At 40.9% G+C, this 19,299-nt stretch overlaps 1 protein-coding gene across 3 annotated transcripts; it reads right to left on the bottom strand.

Moving 5' to 3' along the window:
• Positions 1 to 345: 345 nt before the first annotated feature.
• Positions 346 to 19,070, bottom strand: LOC140947502 (allene oxide synthase-lipoxygenase protein-like). 3 transcript variants are annotated; one of them, XM_073396616.1, is made up of 7 exons: positions 18,869 to 19,053; positions 15,242 to 15,383; positions 14,063 to 14,165; positions 13,521 to 13,608; positions 4,908 to 5,039; positions 2,255 to 2,383; positions 346 to 555 (listed from the first exon to the last, which is right to left on the bottom strand). In XM_073396616.1, the coding sequence occupies exons 1-7, from the start codon at positions 18,930 to 18,932 to the stop codon at positions 539 to 541; spliced, it is 675 nt and encodes a 224-aa protein (XP_073252717.1). In that variant the 5' UTR covers positions 18,933 to 19,053; the 3' UTR covers positions 346 to 538. The 3 variants fall into 3 exon arrangements, with proteins under 3 accessions (XP_073252717.1, XP_073252719.1, XP_073252718.1); XM_073396618.1 differs by lacking the exons at positions 2,255 to 2,383; positions 4,908 to 5,039 and adding an exon at positions 7,282 to 7,329 and having other exon boundaries at positions 18,869 to 19,060; XM_073396617.1 differs by lacking the exons at positions 346 to 555; positions 2,255 to 2,383; positions 4,908 to 5,039 and adding exons at positions 5,613 to 5,761; positions 7,282 to 7,329 and having other exon boundaries at positions 18,869 to 19,070.
• Between the last annotated feature and the right edge of the window lie 229 nt (positions 19,071 to 19,299).

Below are 19,299 nucleotides of genomic sequence, written 5' to 3'. Positions count from 1 at the left end.
CTGTGCGGCAAGATGCCTTGATAAAGATAATCTTGGTGTATCGCCACTGGTATGCTGGACTGTAGCCAGTCATCTGGCGTAGATGACGAAGAGGGGGACGCAACCTGCAAGGGAGGGTGGGGAACGGCGGTTGTCTAGGGGCAAGCTGTTCTAATGTTTGATTAAAATCTATAGTAGAGACAAGTCCTACGCCGTCTGCGTTTTGATTGTTGTTCGCTATGGTCGTAGTATGTGGAGAAATTCAAACCAATGCAGAAATTGGAGAACTGTTCAGTAAACTAAAAAACTGCAAGGGGTAAGGGTAAGGGTAGACAAACCATTCAGCCAACAACAAAGGAGAGAAAATTAAGCATCATGTTTGTTTTAATAATTAATACATGACAGGTTAAAGCATTTTCTATTTCAACTTGTTTCACGTCACTAGTCTCTAACTATCTTGGCTTCAAATAAGAATCAGATCCAATTCAACGAGTGTTAAGCAACCTCATCTAGGCCTAAACCTCCTTTCAGTTCTCCAGTGCTGCTTCTTCACCGAAAATTACGGAGAAGGAGCTTCTGTAAAATTTAAAGCAGAAGAAGTGCATAAGATTAAATTAAACTTTTATATAGAAAACAATTTTTTTCTCATTTTTTATGAGGCTAGCCAGTACGGCGTTCCAAGCAAGCCTTTAACTTCGCTCTGCTTTGTCTGCTCCCAATACTTTCCGTCCTTCTTTTGGTTTTGCTAATGTTGAGCCTTAATATTTGGAAGAACAAGAATTCTATAAGACCAGAAACTGCTCAAAAAAAATCCGAGCTTCAGATGAGAATCGAACACACGTCCCTCGAACGAGCTCCAGCTCGGATGTTCCAATAGAAATTTAATTATAACTACACTAGTCATAGGTGTTTTTTTTTTTTTTTTTTTCATATTTACTATTTCTGAATCAGTTTTTCTTAATCCTGGGCCCAACAGCATCTGCTTTCCAACCGCTCATTCGCGATGAGTTAATGCTCGGTGGCAACGTATTTGGAAAGAGAAGCTTTCCGAGCGAGGCACGAAGTGCCGAGAAGAAAAAGAGACGAGGTCTCTTAAAAAAATGTGTTAGTCGCTGTTATTCGTCCGCAGTCATTACCTTCAGCGGTGTTCCGGACCATTGGATAATATATTACCGGGTTAATTTATAAGTTGATCGAACGACGATTTGTTCGATTTCACAATATAAAAACAAAGGCGATGCGTGTTATCAACTGTAAAATTTAACTACAATCAGTAAACAAGGTCACAAATGACTCCTCTGCGCCCTGTTTCCAGCATAGAGTAAACATAGCTCTAAGTGGAGCAGCACATAACGGCCGATCGGTGTTCACACTATTCAGGATAGCTTGTCGTGTCGGCACGTAAAGTTATCGTGTATAATCAGTGTGAGCATAGCCGATTGTTATATTCCTAGACTTTCACTCAACTAAACGGGGACTGCCATTGGTTGATTCTTAGTCACGTTGCCTTGACTAAAATCAAATGTATCCCGACCGGGATACATCAAGCAATGTACCCCGCTCGGGATACATTACAGCGCGTGATCAAAGCATGGTGGAAAGTGGCGTGAAAGAAGGCAGGAAAACACTGACAGTTGTCTTTTTTGTGAATGAACACAACACAAACACGAAGCCTCAAGCTAAAAAGCAACGATTTTTTAAGTTGTCCCAGAACAGAAACAGCAGCTAGTGGAGGGAAGAGTGCAGATAATATAAGAAAAGTACTTTGTAAAATATGATTCATTCAGTGCTTTGGAGAATTAGATTTGTGTTGCTATAAGTACCGAGTCGACTGTTTTGGTTCGCCCCGGTTATTCTTTTGTTGCTGTTGAAATGAAAGTCTAGAAATATAACAAAACACTTAACGTCTGGTCCCTCGGGAAACCAGTTAGTTCTGTTTTCCTTCGAGTCCTGAAGACTCCCGGGAAAACAAAGCTACTTGTTTCCCTCGGGACCTGACATTAAGTGTATAATTATATAAAATAACGTACCTACACAGAGCTTGTTGTTTGCATCCTGATTATAACCCGTCTTACAACGACACCAGAAATCTACAAGACTTCTCAAATTATGGGGAAACACTCAAAAGTCCCATTCATGCGGCCAAATTTCCCAGTGCGGTAAATGCTAAAGACGACGACGACTGCGATTATTTCGTTCTAATAGTGGCAAGAAACCTCCAGGACTGAATTGTAAACTAATCATCTAAGATAAATATTCAAATGACTCATAATACCTTGACATTGGTTATTGGTTCCTGGTTTTTGAACCCAACCGCTTGGGCAATTACATTTGTACGACCCCACAGTGTTCTCACATGTTGCTGGTTCGATGCAGGAAAAGGGATTCAAGCATTCGTTTACATCTGCCAATATATTTAAATTGAAGTCCAAAAAATCTCAATTAAAATTAAAATACTGTACGCTACAGGCTCTCCCCCCCCCCCCCCTCCCCACGCCCACGCCCTATTTCTTATAGGGCCATCTACCCCTGTAAACAAACCGTGGTCACATTGTTATTAAGACGAAGAAGAAAAATGAATTATAAACAGTTGAGCTACCTTCACACTGGTCCTTTGTCCCTGCCTTTTTATTATAACCGCCGGGACATTTGCAGTAGTATGAGTCCCAGTTATTTTCGCAGGTCGACAAAGAGGTGCAAAAATTGGGAAAAATCTGGCATTCGTTCACTTCGCAAATAATAAACAGATTATACACCTTAGCTTGAACGACAAATATGATCGTGTTGAAGAATACGTTCCTAAACTTTCTCGGGGGGTTTAAAATCAATAAAAGCCAAAAGAAATAACACAGCAATAAACATATCAGTCAAAAAAGATCTATGAATTAATCTGTTATGCAGCTTCGTTGGCTCCTGACTTCTGAGAATATTCGACTTTGAAAAAGAGTGGTAGGCTGAAAACTATAGAGAAGGCGCACAGGTATTTATGGGATTGTTTGAGAGAACATTATGGGTTTCGGTGGATATGTGCATTCATAACAAATACTATAGACGTTTAGATTGAAGCGTTAATGCAATTAGAGACAGGTTGTAAAAGCAATGTAAAATTCTAAAACACGTGGAAGTAAGACTTCTCAAATTATGGGAAAAGGTAATAACACTCAAAAGTCCCATTCATGCGGCCAAATTTCCCACTGCGGTAAATGCTAAAAACGACGACGACTGCGATTATTATTATTACGTTCTAATAGTGGCAAGAAACCTCAAGGTAAAATATAATCGTGTGCAACGCCGATATGACGAATCCGAAGGAACCTCGATATATCAATTAAAGCTCCATGATACATAATGCAGAAAAAAATCTGTTCATTGCGAGCGTGGGTCAGTAACAATGAAAGGGTCGCCCCGTGTGAGGAGGATTACGGAATCCGGGAAATTTTTCATTGTGGAATGCGGAATCTTGGGCTTTGGAATCCGGGTTATAGCTCAAGGAATCCGGGAACCCACTTACGATTAGAATCCGGAATCCATGTTCCACTGAGCGAAAACTAGCTCTTTTTAGAAAGAAAGACAATGTCTTACTTATCCTACTTCGTCCTACACCTCCACAATTAGTTTATTTCTCCTTTTCTATTGTCTATTTCAACACAGCTTCGTGAATAGTATAGCTATATATCACCACCACCACCATCACCACCACATTTCTATTGTTTCCCTCCTCCTTCTCCCCCTCATTTTTATTGTTTCCCTCCTCCTTATGCATGTTCTCTTTCCTGCTGCTGTCATTGTTAAAGTTCCGGTTCACTTTTTCCGACGCGCAAATCGTGCATAACTAATGAGCGCGAGGGCAAACTAGCTCAATTTCTACCACCACACTCCTCCTTCTCCTCCTTCTTCTCCTCCTCCTCCTCATTTCTGTTGCTTTTTTAACAAAGAGGTAGGTTATTTAGAAGGTCAGACAGGCCAAAACCAGGCCAAAGAAAGGCTAAAAGTGAGAAAAAAGTCTCACGGGCCATCTAAATAACCTGTCTGGTAAAAAAACCCGATAGAAATAAGGAGGAGGCGGAGGTGGTTTGCCTTCGCTCTCATTAGATATGTACGATTTGCGCGTGTGAATCAGTAAACCGGAACTTTAACAATGACAACGACAGGAAATAGAACGTTCATAAGGAACAATAAAAATGACCCGGTTATGGTTTGGTTTTACATTTGCGGAAATTAATAACTGTATACTTTTTAAAAGTAGCTGAAAATCTTGAACATACAGCAATTTTATATTAGTAACGCTCTCAACAAAATGATACCGTGAATTATGGGATCCACATATTAAATGCTTTTCCCACTCTAATTGTATCGTTAAAATAGCGAAAAATAAGGATAGCACTGACTGAGCTTAAGAGCGGGACAGTTCATGAAATTACAGCTAGTTCTCAAACAAGGAAACAAGGAAGTCGATGAATTAAATAAATGTCTGGCAAAATTTTCGTTTCCGTGAGGAAAACCGAAGGCAGCTATTATAAGAAAACCAGCTTGTTGTCGATCAGAGCAGCCCTCGACCGACATCTTAAAGCCCAAAAATCTTTCAAAAATATGTCTCTTTTTTATTTTATTTTCTCGAATAATCATCAATGTAATTATATACCAAAACAATTAGTTGCCTCACGCGACGTGAATATCGGCGAAGTTCGTCTCGGTGACTATTCGCCGGTATTCACGTCTCTGTGAAGTTCGGCGACTAAAATGTTAAATGCTACAAGTTTTTGCCTCTTGAAAGTTAAAACAGTACTACACAATGTCCTGATGGATTCCGTCTAAAAGCTTTTGATCATGATCGACTTCGTCTCGGGAAACATCAAGACTCTCGGGAAAACAAAGCCAACTCTTTCCCTTAGGACCTAACATTAAGTGTATAATATAAAATAACGTACCTACACAGAGCTTGTTGTTTGCACCCTGATTATAACCCGTCTTACAACGACACCAGAAATCTCCATCTGTGTCCATGCAATTTGATGACGTCTTGTCACATGAATCGATGCCCATTGTGCATTCATTTATATCTGAAAAAATGAAAAAGAAGCACCCAAAGAGTGCATGTGCTGTAAAAGTAGTTTACTCTGACCTTGGGCTGGCAATTTGTAGTGGTGGTGAGGCCTGTGTGTCTCAATGACCATAAGCCACTATGTCCGCTGTGCCTTCTCATCACTGCTCAAGAGTAAACTATTATCTCCCCTGATTCTAAATGATGCTGCTTGTGGTTTTATGCAAGGTGGATCCGAACGAAATGATTCAATTTAGGTACTTGGGCCGTCCTTGAGCGGAGTGGAAAAGAATGATTCTTTTTTGTGCGGATAAACACGCCCCGTCGAAAACAAAGCGGGTTCGTGCGTCTAAACCTCCCTGGATAACTCCCTCAAATTTAAAAAAGGAAATGCACAAACGAGACGCTCTTAAAATGAAGGCAACCCGTTCCATACAACCTTCCGATTGGACCAATTTCAAAAAACATCGCAACTATGTCAATGGTCAGATAAAGAGGCCAAAAGTAACTTATTATCATAATGCCTTCCGTGTGAATGAAGGTGACATCCGTAATACTTGGCGTGTCGTGAATGAAGTCACATCGCTGAAAACGGTTAATTCTCTTATCAAAGAAGACATTGGTTATTGGTTCCTGGTTTTTGAATGTAACCGCTTGGGCAATAACATTTGTACGACCCCACAGTGTTCACACATGTTGCTGGTTCGATGCAGGTAATGGGATTCAAGCATTCGTTTACATCTGGCACTACATTTAAATTGAAGTATAAAAAATATCAGTTGAAATTAAAATAACGTGAATTCCCGCCTATAAGCCTCTCCCCCGCACCACTTACAAGCCCCCCCCCCCCCCCCCCCCCAGTTATAAGGCCATCAACCCGTAAACAAACTGAGCCCCTCTCGGAAATAAGCCCCTCTCCTAAAACCCCTTAGGAAGACTTGTAAGCCCGGGACTTATAAGCGGAAGTTTACGGTATGGAAACATTACGTTCTTACGGTCTTGAGTAAAATATCATCGTGTGCAGCGCCGATATGAGGAATCCAAAGGAACCTCGATATATCAATTAAAGCTCCATGATACATAATGCAGGAAAAAATCTGTTCATTGCGAGCCTGGGTCAGTATAACGGGTCGCCCCATGTGAGGAGGATTACGGAATCCGGGAACTTTTTGATTGTGGAATGCGGAATCTTGGGCTTTGGAATCCGGGTTATAGCTTAAGGAATCCGGGAACCCACTTACAATTAGAATCCGGAATCCATGTTCCACTGAGCGAAAACTAGCTCTTTTTAGAACGAAAGACGATGTTTTACTTATCCTACCTCCTCCTGCACCTGCACAATTAATTTATTTCTCCTTTCCTTTTTCTTTTTTTTTATTATTATTTTTATCTTCCCTCCCGACCACATCGACCCCACACTGAACTCTTATTTCAACACAGCGTCACGAATAGTAGAGCTATATATCACCACCACCACCATCACCACCACATTCCTGTTGTTTCCCTCCTCCTTCTCCCCCTCATTTTTATTGTTTTCCCTCCTCCTTATGCATGTTCTCTTTCCTGCTGCTGTCATTGTTAAAGTTCCGGTTCACTTTTTCCGACGCGCAAATCGTGCATAACTAATGAGCGCGAGGGCAAACTAGCTCAATTTCTACCGCCACACTTCTTCCTTCTCCTCTTTCTTCTCCTCCTCCTCCTCATTTCTGTTGCTTTTTTAACAAAGAGGTAGGTTATTTAGAAGGTCAGACAGGCCAAAACCAGGCCAAAGAAAGGCCAAAAGTGAGAAAAATTAGTCACGGGCCATCTAAATAACCTGTCTGGTAAAAAAAACCGATAGAAATAAGGAGGAGGCGGAGGTGGTTTGCCTTCGCTCTCATTAGATATGTACGATTTGCGCGTGTGAATCAGTAAACCGGAACTTTATGACAGCGGCAGGAAATAGAACATTCATAAGGAACAATAAAAATGACCTGTTATGGTCTGGATTTTCATTTGCGGAAATTAATAACTGTATACTTTTTAAAAGTAGCTGAAAATCCTGAACATACAGCAATTTTATATTAGTAACGCTCTCAACAAATTGATACCGTGAGTTATGGGATCCACATATTAAATGCTTTTCCCACTCTAATTGTATCGTTAAACTAGTGAAAAATAAGGATAGCAGAACTGAGCTTAAGAGCGGGACAGTTCATCAAATTACAGTTCTTTATTTCATTACAACAATGTACGATATGGTACAGTCTAAGTCAACCTACCGTCACAATAGCCTTGACTGTTAACTACATTCCCATCATTGCAAGAAACTGAAAACAACAAAAAAATCACAAGTTTTAGTATAGGTTACTCTTTTCCATCCCTTACCAAATTTGTAATATTTTCGGACTACAAATGTGGTCATATTTCTCTGCTAAAGACATGTAACGAGAATAATTGCTGAAAATCTAATAACTCAGGAGGAAAATTTAACATAAAATTAATTAACAGTTAATGAATGAGGCTGAGTATCTTATGAAGAATTATGGAGATCTCGGAGAGTGTTATCCGTCGACGCCGTAGGCCAAGGCGGATAACACCCTCCGAGATCTCCATAATTCTTCATATGATACGAAAGCCGAATTCATTTACTGTTTTATTATTTATTCAAAATAATTCCTAGTTTAAAGACATAGCTAAAACATTCTTACCTCCATCGATCCATCGATGTTTAGTTCATCTTCGATAGTGTACGTTTAGGTTTGTCCAGCTCCGCAAATATTCTCCAAATAGCAGATGTCGTCCTTCGAGTTGTCTTCTTGCTGTTCTTGCCATGTTTTTAGCTATTTTTTTGCCTAGTTCTTACTCTTGAAACGAGTGAAATGTCCGCCATTATTTCAAGTTCACAACCAAAACAACTCAACCTCATCCCCAGGTCTTCTCGGTTAATGGTGCCTTAACCTGCAAAAACGCTGCATTTTGACGTCATTTCCTCGTTAAAGTCAAATTTCTCTCAAATTTGGTCATCAGTGAACTGGTTATGGTGAATTAAATGTGGGCTTTTAGCCAAGCAGAATCGGGGAAATACTTTGAATGAATAATAAAAAAAGTTAAAATAGCAAAAATGGTATCATTTTCACATACCTAGTTTAGAATTTTGCACCTCTTGAGCTGCTGTTAATGCACCGCCTTTCAGGTTAATATGAATCAATCACAAATCCAGAACGTTTTCTCGACTTTTTAAAGCCATAAAATTCATATGTTAGCCCTTTTGGGCCTTTTTGCAAACTGAAAATGACATATTTCCCCACCCTTTCTTACACTTCAACTAGTAAAATCCCTACCCTTCAAGAGAGGATAAAGGGGACAGAGAAGGCATCCCCCATACACACCCTATTCCATAGGTAATTCGTCTCAAGTTATTTTTAAGACCATAGATCCCAAGTGGGATAAGACAACAGCTAATCACATTGCGCGAATGTGTTCCGCGTGGATGACCTACGCTCAGAGCCACGCGTCCTTCACGAATTGACGCAGAACAAAATGGTGGAAGACGCAGAGAGCGATATTGCTATTGTTTTGTCGACGAAAACGACTACAGAGAGATTTCTGCTAAAGCTGTGTCAGCGAAACGGAAATTAAAAAACAGTACAGCAGGGAAATCCTTAACACACTGAATATTCTCTCAGGATAAATTACAGTTTGAAGAGAGAAATTTCTGGTTTAATATTTACTCCTTTATAAGTCTTTTATTATTCAACAAAAATGACACTTGGCGTCCTACTTTCTTTATTGTACAAACGACCGCTTTCAATAGACCGGCCAAATTTCTCGTTTTATTAAAGCACTGAGGTTACGACAACTTCGAGTTAAACTGATTTCACGGGTTGTCAAAGAGTCTAGCGATTTCCTTTTCCCAGGTGAGCGCCGACTCCTTTCGCGTCAGTATTCAGGAATGCTCTCGATCTCTTTATGCAGTCATTGCCTTTCGCCCGACATGTTTTGCACGGCGTTTAGCCATGCGAAACCTCCACGAAACATCCACGCAGCGCGCGAGGCAACTTTATCCCGATTCTAAAAATAACTCGAGACGAATTACCTATGGAATATGGGGGGATGCCTTCTCTGTCCCCTTTATCCTCTCTTGCTACCCTTGCATATACCAGAGCCCTGAAAAAGGTACCCTTTAGGGCGCCCCCCCCCCCGTCCCTGAACAATACCGCCCCCTTCAGGGGACGTAACGCAAATTAATTAAAGCGTCCTACATCGCATAACGACCTACTCTTCCGGGGAGGATACTGAAGGATATTTTGGGTAGAGATGTACAGCCAAGGCCTTTAAACCCTGACCCTTTTTAACACAAGAATTGTTTAAGACAAGAGACTTTATTTCATGATCCTCATGCGTTTCACATTTCGTAAATGAGTAATTTTTCAAACTAACATCATAGGGGTTTCACATGTAAAAGACACTGTGTTTAAGACGCTTTAAGTCAAATCGTATACTCTTCTTAAGACTCAAGACCCTAAAAACCATAACCTGTTCAGCCATAACAGGCCAGAGCCCCGATTTTAATGCGCGCCCGAGGAGGCCTAATCTCCACAGCAACCACCGCAGATTGGTTTCCAATAACAGCCAGGCGTTGCTTTCGTAATTAGTTTTAAGCACTCCTCCAGACACCTTTGGAGAGCGCCGGACACATTGCCTGTCAAGGAACTTTGTACTTCTGATTAAACGAACCAGACATCTCAAGGAAACGCGAAATTTGATCAGACTATTTGGGTATTATAAATTCATTTCACGGTCGATTGAAAATTTGGAAGTCGATCTTCGCGGCTGGCTTCGCAATTGATAACTACAGTTTTCTCGCCGCATTTGGATTCAAATAGGCTTGATACGCTTTCAATGGTTTTTCAAGTGCTTTCTTTTAAGAAAATAGTGCTCCGATGGCTTATTTAACTTCTTTCAAGAGTAGTATGCCGTGTCAACATTGGCGACCTTCGAAGCGAAAACGGCGAGTCGGCGTATCAAGTTTTACTGAGGAGCCACAAGTAGGAATACACTCTCTGCTGGCACATCTTTCTCTGGTTTGGAAGGAACTCTGCGTGGAAAAGACCCTGACCAAAGAAATTTTTACATCTTCTCTATTTGAACGTTTGAGAAAGGCCGTCAACAACGCACATTTTATAGTCGCCGGTGTAAACGAAAGCAAGAGCTCGAGCTCTACTTCACATCTCCTTGAGGAACAGCAAGACCGATTATCTGATTCAATGGACGACCTTTTTGATCAAACGGCGAAGGATTCAAGTCTTTTTTCTCTGGCTTAAGACGATGTAAGTGTCGATGTGCCTCCAGTGACAAATTACTCTCCAAAAAGCCCGCCAAGCTCTGTCGAAATCCCGCCAAAATCTTATTCGCTGGCAGGAGCCCAACACGCTGGATTACTCCAGATTTTCTTCCACTTCAACATATTCGTGGTCGCTTGGGCGATCTGTATAATCAACGTCACAGATACAGTATGGTTTCTATATCAGTTATTTTAGTCTCCTTGAAATGTCAATCATAATCCAAAAATTATTATTACAGGTTATCTTTCTATTGCTACTTGTTTTTTACTTAATAGGCCAAATTATAGGGCTACCCTCTCCCTCAGAGCTTACAGGCGGCGCGCCCAAGATTCTGAGGTGATGGTAGTCTCTTTCTTGATATGTCGGTCATTATCCAAATTATTATTGTAGGTCATCTTTGTACTGTCATTTGTTTTGAAATAGGCCAAATTATGGGGCTACCCTCTCCCTCAGAGTTTACAGGCGGCGCGCCCAAGATTCTGAGGTGAAGGTAGTCTCTCTTTTGAAATGTCGGTCATTATCCAAATTATTATTGTAGGTTATCTTTGTATTGTCATTTGTTTTGAAATAGGCCAAATTATGGGGCTACCCTCTCCCTCAGAGCTTACGGGCGGCGCGCCCAAGATTCTGAGGTGATGGTAGTCTCTTTTTTGAAATGTCGGTCATTATCCAAATTATTATTGTAGGTCATCTTTGTACTGTCATTTGTTTTGAAATAGGCCAAATTATGGGGCTACCCTCTCCCTCAGAGCTTACAGGCGGCGCGCCCAAGATTCTGAGGTGATGGTAGTCTCTTTCTTGATATGTCGGTCATTATCCAAATTATTATTGTAGGTCATCTTTGTACTGTCATTTGTTTTGAAATAGGCCAAATTGTGGGGCTACCCTCTCCCTCAGAGCTTACAGGCGGCGCGCCCAAGATTCTGAGGTGAAGGTAGTCTTTCTTTTAAAATGTCGGTTATAATCCAAATTATTTTTGAAGGTTATTTTTGTAGTGTCATTTGTTTTTGAAATAGGTCGAATTAATTATGGGGCTTCCCTCTCCCTCAGAGCTTACAGGCGGCGCGCCCAAGATTCTGAGGTGATGGTAGTCTCTTTTTTGAAATGTCGGTCATTATCCAAATTATTATTGTAGGTCATCTTTGTATTGTCATTTGTTTTGAAATAGGCCAAATTGTGGGGCTACCCTCTCCCTCAGAGCTTACAGGCGGCGCGCCCAAGATTCTGAGGTGAAGGTAGTCTTTCTTTTAAAATGTCGGTTATAATCCAAATTATTTTTGTAGGTCATCTTTGTATTGTCATTTGTTTTTGAAATAGGCCAAATTATGGAGCTTCCCTCTCCCTCAGAGCTTACAGGCGGCGCGCCCAAGATTCTGGGGTGAAGGTAGTCTTTCTTTTAAAATGTCGGTTATAATCCAAATTATTTTTGTAGGTTATTTTTGTGTTGTCATTTATTTTTGAAATAGGCCAAATAATGGGGCTTCCCTCTCCCTCAGAGCTTACAGGCGGCGCGCCCAAGATTCTGAGGTGAAGGTTGTCTCTCTTTTAAACTGTCAGTCGTCAACCATAGTATTATTGACTTTTCATTTTCCCGAGTTCATAGTGGCAACTTCTTTATAGTTTTACGTGATTTGTGTCAAAGACAAGACCAGGCTAACAAATTTATTCTACTTTATGCGTGGTGCGACAATCACCGTGGCTGACTGGCCTCCAAAGTTCCTTTATAATTTGGACGCTTCTCAGGAGTTCCTTCACTGGTTGTAATCCAGAAGTGGCGATTCTCAGCAGCTTGAAGCTCTAGCATTGCATCAGTTGGTCCATGGACGGCGACCTTTTCTTGTCCCGAGTACAATATCGATTCTCGATTCTCGACTCTCGATTACCGTATCTTGCTCGTGCAAGGCTTCGGCAACGGGACCAGTACTAAGACCATTGCAGGAAAACTGTTTGGTAGAAGAAGAGTAAAATGGTGGCTTTCGGTGCGTTACCTGTCTGATGCTCGGTATAGCACTGCCAAACTGCGCAACAGAATGCGCGAAAAACCCCTCCGGTACTTGAGAAAATACGATTTTTAATATCCACCTAAAAACCTGAGCGATGTGATTTAGTAACTTATTCATGGTGTTCAGCTTCCGGTTTATTCAGCTTATTGCCAGTTGTAGGCAAAGTTCACGCGCACATTATCGCACTCTAACTGGGTCGATTGTGAGGAAACTCTTATGTCAGTCATTGACTAAAAAGCGCCGCGCGTTAACTCTTTGTGCGACGGACGTCCCTTAGAAATATAAATTGCCCACACTGATCGCCAATTCTACTTGCAAAGTGTTGCTGATTGAGTTGTGTAATGTATTCTAGAGAGTAAATTTAGTACTAACCTCGCAGACAAGGATGTAATGAGGCATTTATTTGCGTAGTTAGGCCTGCTATCCATTGGGCAAGCATCCCTTTTATTTTCTTTCGATAGCCTGTCCATGCACTAACCTTTGGGTACAGAAACTAGCTGCCCTTCGCAGTACCAAAACTTGATAGTTTTGGCGTTCAATATTTTTAACGGGTGCTCACAAAACACCGGGACTGCATCGTGCGCCTTTGGCGCTTTGGTATCCTGCGAGCTTTGGTTCATCGCCTTTGAAAGATGGAAATTTTGATATTCCCGCGTAAAAGAAGACTGATAAAACGTGTCTTTCATTGACTACAGTGAAACGCCCGGAAATGACGGATGTTTTGAAAGAAACGGGAAAACTGATAAAACTAAATATTTGTTTTGATAAGTGAAATTAATGAGAAATAACCATAAACTAGTTTTGTTTTTTTGTTTTTTAAAAGCGGTTTGTCTGGTACCAGATTTGTACAATTACTTTCAATCAAACATCGATCTGGTTTTGTTAATTATGACAGAATGTAATTAAAAAGCATTATGTTGACAGCTACAAGGCACATGCTTGCCTTAAGCTGCGAGTATCCCGCCATGTTTTAAACAAAGGTCTTCCGACCAAGCCGGCATTCTAATCCGCCACAAATATGTGAAGCACGCGTCTTTCAAAGTCGCCTAGTACTTAAAATCGGGGCTCTGGCCTGTTATGGCACACGCCCGTATAAGCCAAACAAGGGAGTGTCCCCCCCGGGGCTTTAGGAGACCCAGACTCTCGTTGATCGTTTTTAACAGTACTTACGGGTCAGCGTAACATATGAATTCGCTTTGATCTCCTTGCCACCGTAGTTGAATACGGCGTCCTTGGCTCCAGCTATCCTAATAAGAATCTAAAAGGATAGAACAACTGCTTATCAATATGGGCAATCCTATTTATTATCCCCCCTCTCCCTCCCCCACTCCCCCTCCCTATGTGGATATGATTTTCTGAAGGGGGCTCTAAAAGTTTATTTTTGAGGGGTTGGCTGTGTCGAGACCTTTGATCTTTAAATATTTCTGAGGCATATGAGAAAAAAGTGGGGGGGGGGGAGGGGAGAGAATGTGTCAGTACTTTTGATCTTATTTTTCTTAATCGGTAACTGCCGGTCCTTTTACCTCGTACGGGGCGGGCTCTTACTTTTAGATGGAATGATCCTACTTTCCGTAGTAAACTGTTAAATTACACGTACGGTAGCAAAAATTTAGCTTTTTGGCTTGTCACATTATTATCATTAATTGATTGTCCAAAGTATTAATAGGTTCTTCTTCCCATGTTTCCCTTACATCAAACAAATTGGCACTTACGTAGTCCAGATTCCAGGCAGGAAACCAGCCCCCTCTTCCTAGATAAACCGTGAGCCCTGTAACATATCCGATATCCCAGTCACTGAAATAATATGTATCTAACCTGCAAGAAACACAAGAATGGCATTTCAATGCATTTGATTCATACAATTACTTATCCTTCAGGAACCAGTTAGAAACAATCGTCGGTTCATGACAAATTGTGATATCAAGGTAAAAAAAGCTAGCATAAGTCAGTTCCAGTTGCGCCCAGCCCCTCCCGCCCCTCCCCGTCACAGGGCTGAGGGGAATTTTCCCGCCTTTTCAGTCCTGGAGTACTGCAAATTTTGCGGGCATTATCAAATTTTGCGCTGCCCGGGGTCGGGCATTTTCCCCACCCTGGACCAACCCTGAGCTTTTGACACGCACGTGGTTTCCTATCCCGAAGATCACTACACAGAGGATTTTAGTGGAAAAACAAGTAGATCGGCTCATCTGCCAAGGACGGGAAAAATTGTAGAGGTAGATGGTTCTAAAGGCGTCTTCTCGGTTTTATGCATGCATTCCCTCATTTCTAAATTGGGAGCTATCGACGTGAATCAAGACTTTTTTGGCTTATTGAATCAAATTTCTGTTGATATTATTTGAATAACATCCTTTCATATTTATAAAACTATTCAGAACAGATATGATAACTTAACAGCAAATTTTATAACAATACTAAAACCAAAAACTGGTGCGTCGCGGCGGGAGTCTTTTTAAAACTAAAATAGCGCCATTGCAAACGCAGACGTTAATTGAAACAAAAAATCGCACATTAAAATGCTTAAACTGGCACTACTCGACGACTGTGCGGTCAATGAAAAATGTTACAGTGTTGATGGCGGACAGGGTATTTGCCCTCTTTTTTCGTCTTCACCTCGGGGAATTTGACAGCTCAAAAGTCCCCACCCCTGGGAATTTGCCATCCAAGGCAAAAAAAAAAATGCTAATTTCTGGCCCCTTCGCCATTATACTTAGCTTTTGCTGATACTTTGCCAGGTAAAAGTGAAGCACTACAGCCTAGTTGAATCGTTTTCGTTACCGTTTTGTTTATTTCTATATGTACTATTTTTATTTATAACGATGTTTGCTTTTCCATTATTATCCCGCCATGATCACTCGAGTGGTTCCAGGCAAAATACAAAAGAATTTCCTTACCTTCCCTGTTCAAAGTCATCGTAATTTTTTTTATCTAATTCTCTTTTATTAAGGGACCCCCACGTGCCTTTCACTTCAATATACACTGGTGCATCCGTGCTGGCACGAAGTTTATTTGCCGTTTTAACCTTAACTTCGTAATCTATAAGAAAAGAATGAAAAAATAAAATCAGTGAAAAAGACACATGTGATTTTAGTCCAGCTCTGCTCTTCCTTTTTGAAAGGAAAAACCCAGTAGATCTACACCCTGTGGTGGGGGGGGGGGGGGGGGACTCAACAAAGTTCCATAAGGGGAGGCAGCGTCCCGAAGTTCAGCCCCTTAACCTTTAACCAACATTTTTGACCTGTAAGGTACCCCTTCCATATGCCTTCTATTGACCAATTGTACCCCTTTAACATTTCAAGTGAATGACACTGCATCCCTTTTAACTTGAAGTTTCAGGAAGATGAGTTTATTAGCCCCTTTGGGTTCTTTTACACACCAAAATGACATATTTCCTCACATTTTCATATACTTCTGATCAGCGAGTGACTTAACAAAGGTACCTCCTTCGGGCAGAAATTCCCCGTATAGGCCATTACAGGGAGTCCCCTGCTTGGGACCTCATCTCCGGGCTTTGGACCTGGCAACATGGATAGGGGGCCAAATGATCAGCCTACTGAGGCCAAGGGAGAACGTGTTGTCTTGTTCGCTGAGGCTGACCCGTTCTAAACGAAAACATTCCAACCGCGACGGTAGTTTCTTCCATATTGTCTTAGTGATAAACGCAATTTGCTGTTGGCTTATTTCACGCGTTTCTTTATTGCATCTTAGTAGTGTTTCGTGCATGAGAGTAAATGTGGCGCATTTGTAAAAGAGCAGTACTAACTAAAGCTTCGTTTCCCTATTGCTATTGTGCTGCAGAGCTTTAAGAATACTCTAGAAAGCATTAAAAAGTTTATATTTAGTTTAAGACGCAGTTCACCAGAAGATTGAGTAATTTTTACTTTATCAAAGTGGAAAAAAACCTTGTACCAGAATAATTTAAACCATATCGCATTCTTTTTTACACTTTTCAAGGGCTATACAGTCAACTCCCTTTATAGCGGGCACTGTAGGGACCCTAAGTTAGTGTCCTCTGTAGCGAGAGTCCGTAATAGCAGGAGTTTATTTCAGTCAAACATCTGTAATGTATTTTTTCCCGGAATTTATCTGCTGTCCGTATTATCGGGGTGTCCGTTATAGCGGGGTGTCCGCAAGGCGAGAGTTGACTGTACATTAGTTATCTGTAATACGCCACTCCCACATTTCCCATAATGCACCTTGTTTGCCCCCCAATTTTTTGCATAACTTTTGTTTTTCATTTCTCCTGGCTACAGTCAACTCCCTTTATAGGGGACACTGTAGGGACCTTAAGTTAGTGTCCTCTGTAGCGAGAGTCCGTAATAGCGGGAGTTTATTTCAATCAAACGTCTGTAATGTATTTTTGGCCGGAATTTATCTGCTGTCCGTATTATCGGGGTGTCCGTTATAGTGGGGTGTCCGCAAGGCGAGAGTTGACTGTACATTAGTTATCTGTAATACGCCACTCCCACATTTCCCATAATGCACCTTGTTTGCCCCCCAATTTTTTGCATAACTTTTGTTTTTCATTTCTCCTGGCTACAGTCAACTCCCTTTATAGGGGACACTGTAGGGACCTTAAGTTAGTGTCCTCTGTAGCGAGAGTCCGTAATAGCGGGAGTTTATTTTAGTCAAACGTCTGTAATTTATTTTTGGCCGGAATTTATCTGCTGTCCGTATTATCGGGGTGTCCGTTATAGCGGGGTGCCCGCAAGGCGAGAATTGACTGTATTACAGCCGTCCTACGAAAAGTTGAGAACAATGCTTATGCAATATTTTGGGGGGCAAATAAGGTGTATTATGGGAAATGTGGAAAGTGCGAATAACACCAAAGACAATTTCTTATGGGTTCCCGAGAGAGTAAATTTCAAATTTGACAGGAATTGTGAAAACGCAGGTAACATTTTATTTTGTGAAATTTGAAATATATTTTCTCAGTGTTTCTCGGGTTCCCATAACAAACTTTCTTTGGTGTTGTTACAGCTAACTAATTACATCCTATGGCCCTTTTAAAGTGTAAAAAGAATGCAAAATGCTTTAAACTATTTTAGTATCATTACATTGATGATTATCGAAAATTGAGCGCTATGATCGGTTAAGTCGGTTAACTTTTTATGACAATTCCATGGATAGAATAATATTACGATTAACAAGGCATTGAAACGGTTAACACCATTTCGTTTTCAATAGAGAATGACCTTCTGATTCTTATTAAACTTCCCTGTTAATCGTTGTTAACCGTTGCTAATCTTCGCAGCCGCTCAAAAATGTGCTGTTAATCGTTCCGACTTGCAGATATTGTGGAGAGAAAAAGATTAGAAGTCAACTTTGGCAACTTTTATCATACCTTGGTTTTCAAATTATCAATGTAGGTCATAATTTTTCCAGTCATATGTAACCCGAAGACAATACGTGCACTTTTACGGGTCACGCGATAGTACATTTTGTCACGTTATCGCGCGTGACATTTCTAGATTTCATAGTGTGTTTCTTTGGACTGGATATCGCTACAATTTCAAAAGTAAGTATTCAAATGTGAAAAGTAAAAATGCAGCTTTTATAAATATTTAATCCTCTCTCCATTTGATGCTTTTATTCTTTGCAAGTGCTTGCCCATTGACTATTTCGGCGAGGGAAAATTGTTCAAAGTTGTCGAGTCACGTGCTCTGAAAATTCAGCGAAAGTTTCATGTGTTATTTGTTGATCGAATCGTAGGGGGTGAAATTCCCGTTTTCTGGCTAATCTACTTGACGGAAACGTCCTTTTCGTCCTCGAAAAGCGCAATGTATGCCCTCTGCTCTTCACTCAAAGCGCGCGTAAAAACCATGCATGGAAAGTGAATTTCACAAACGTTCTTGACTGACCACGCCAATCAAGTAAGACATACCAATTGATTTTCTTGTCATAAACGTCTCTGTTTTCACTCATTTTCCATTAATTATCTACTTTTCTTTGAAATGTACTACATTTATAAAGAACAGGCTTATTTGGCTGCGTTTATAAAGGCTGCAAATCGCCTTTCCCAGTCAAATACAATCCCGGACAAAACTACTTGAGAAAGTTTCCCCCATCATGTCCACTTTCCTACGCAACAAAACTATTTCCAAAACAACGCCTTTGGGGATAGATACCCCCTTCCCCCAATTCAATATTGCTTCCCACAAACGCCCAGGGATCGGGCTTTCTTTTGAATACACAATAACATTGCTTTCAGGGGAAGGGGGAGAGGGAAGAACCGGTACAGCTACGATGTAGCTACTACGAACCGCGCTGAGGCCAACACTATTGGAAACATCCGTCGTTATGGAGGTATCCCCTTTCGTACCGAGTCAGAGAAAACGACTGAAGAACGACACAATTAAGGGCTTACTATAGGTCTATAGGTCTCTATAAGTGTCTTTCTAGAGGTGTCTGTTAAGAGATAATTATGATTTTAAAGTTATTTACTAATATTCACCTATATGCTAAAAATCTCTGAAACTAGGGCCATAATTTTTTTCAGAGGGAAGACCAACAAAGCTTACCTTTTGTCTCAGCAAAGCTGCTGCTAAAAAGGAGGAAGAGAGAAAGCCGTAACGACAACAGCATCTTATTTTCCTGCAAAGCAAATTACGTATCAGCCTTAACTCATCCAGAAAATGATAATGTGTGGATTTCCATTACTCTGCATGTAACCCTTTTCGTCCAGCTGGGCAAGCGAAGTTAACATGGTTGCCATAAGAAACGAATTCCTGCTTCCACAGCTGTCGAAAAACAAACTGTTGTGGGCAAACTATTGCTTCGTATCACGAACCTTATAATAATTATCCAGTAAGCAATAACTACATATCATTAGCTTGCATTGCCGAAACAAGCTGTGTTTTACCTTCGCAGCTAGAAACATTCCCAAGCTAAACGAGCTTTTAATTAATCTTTTGATTCACACGAATCCCTTTAACGTAAACTGCAAGGAAGA

The sequence above is a fragment of the Porites lutea genome, chromosome 9 (assembly GCF_958299795.1).
Source record: "Porites lutea chromosome 9, jaPorLute2.1, whole genome shotgun sequence".
Lineage (NCBI taxonomy): Eukaryota > Metazoa > Cnidaria > Anthozoa > Scleractinia > Poritidae > Porites > Porites lutea.
This window is presented reverse-complemented; position numbering and strand designations above follow the sequence as displayed.

Bases quoted from the DNA above. Each gene is read 5' to 3' on its own strand.
- LOC140947502 (XM_073396616.1), bottom strand. From the start codon at position 18,932: ATGCTGTTGTCGTTACGGCTTTCTCTCTTCCTCCTTTTTAGCAGCAGC. The intron at 15,384-18,868 runs GTAAGCTTTGTT...CTTTTCTTATAG, and splicing joins CAGCTTTGCTGAGACAAAAG to ATTACGAAGTTAAGGTTAAA. The intron at 5,040-13,520 runs GTAAGTACTGTT...TCATTTTTTCAG, and splicing joins TTCATATGTTACGCTGACCC to ATATAAATGAATGCACAATG.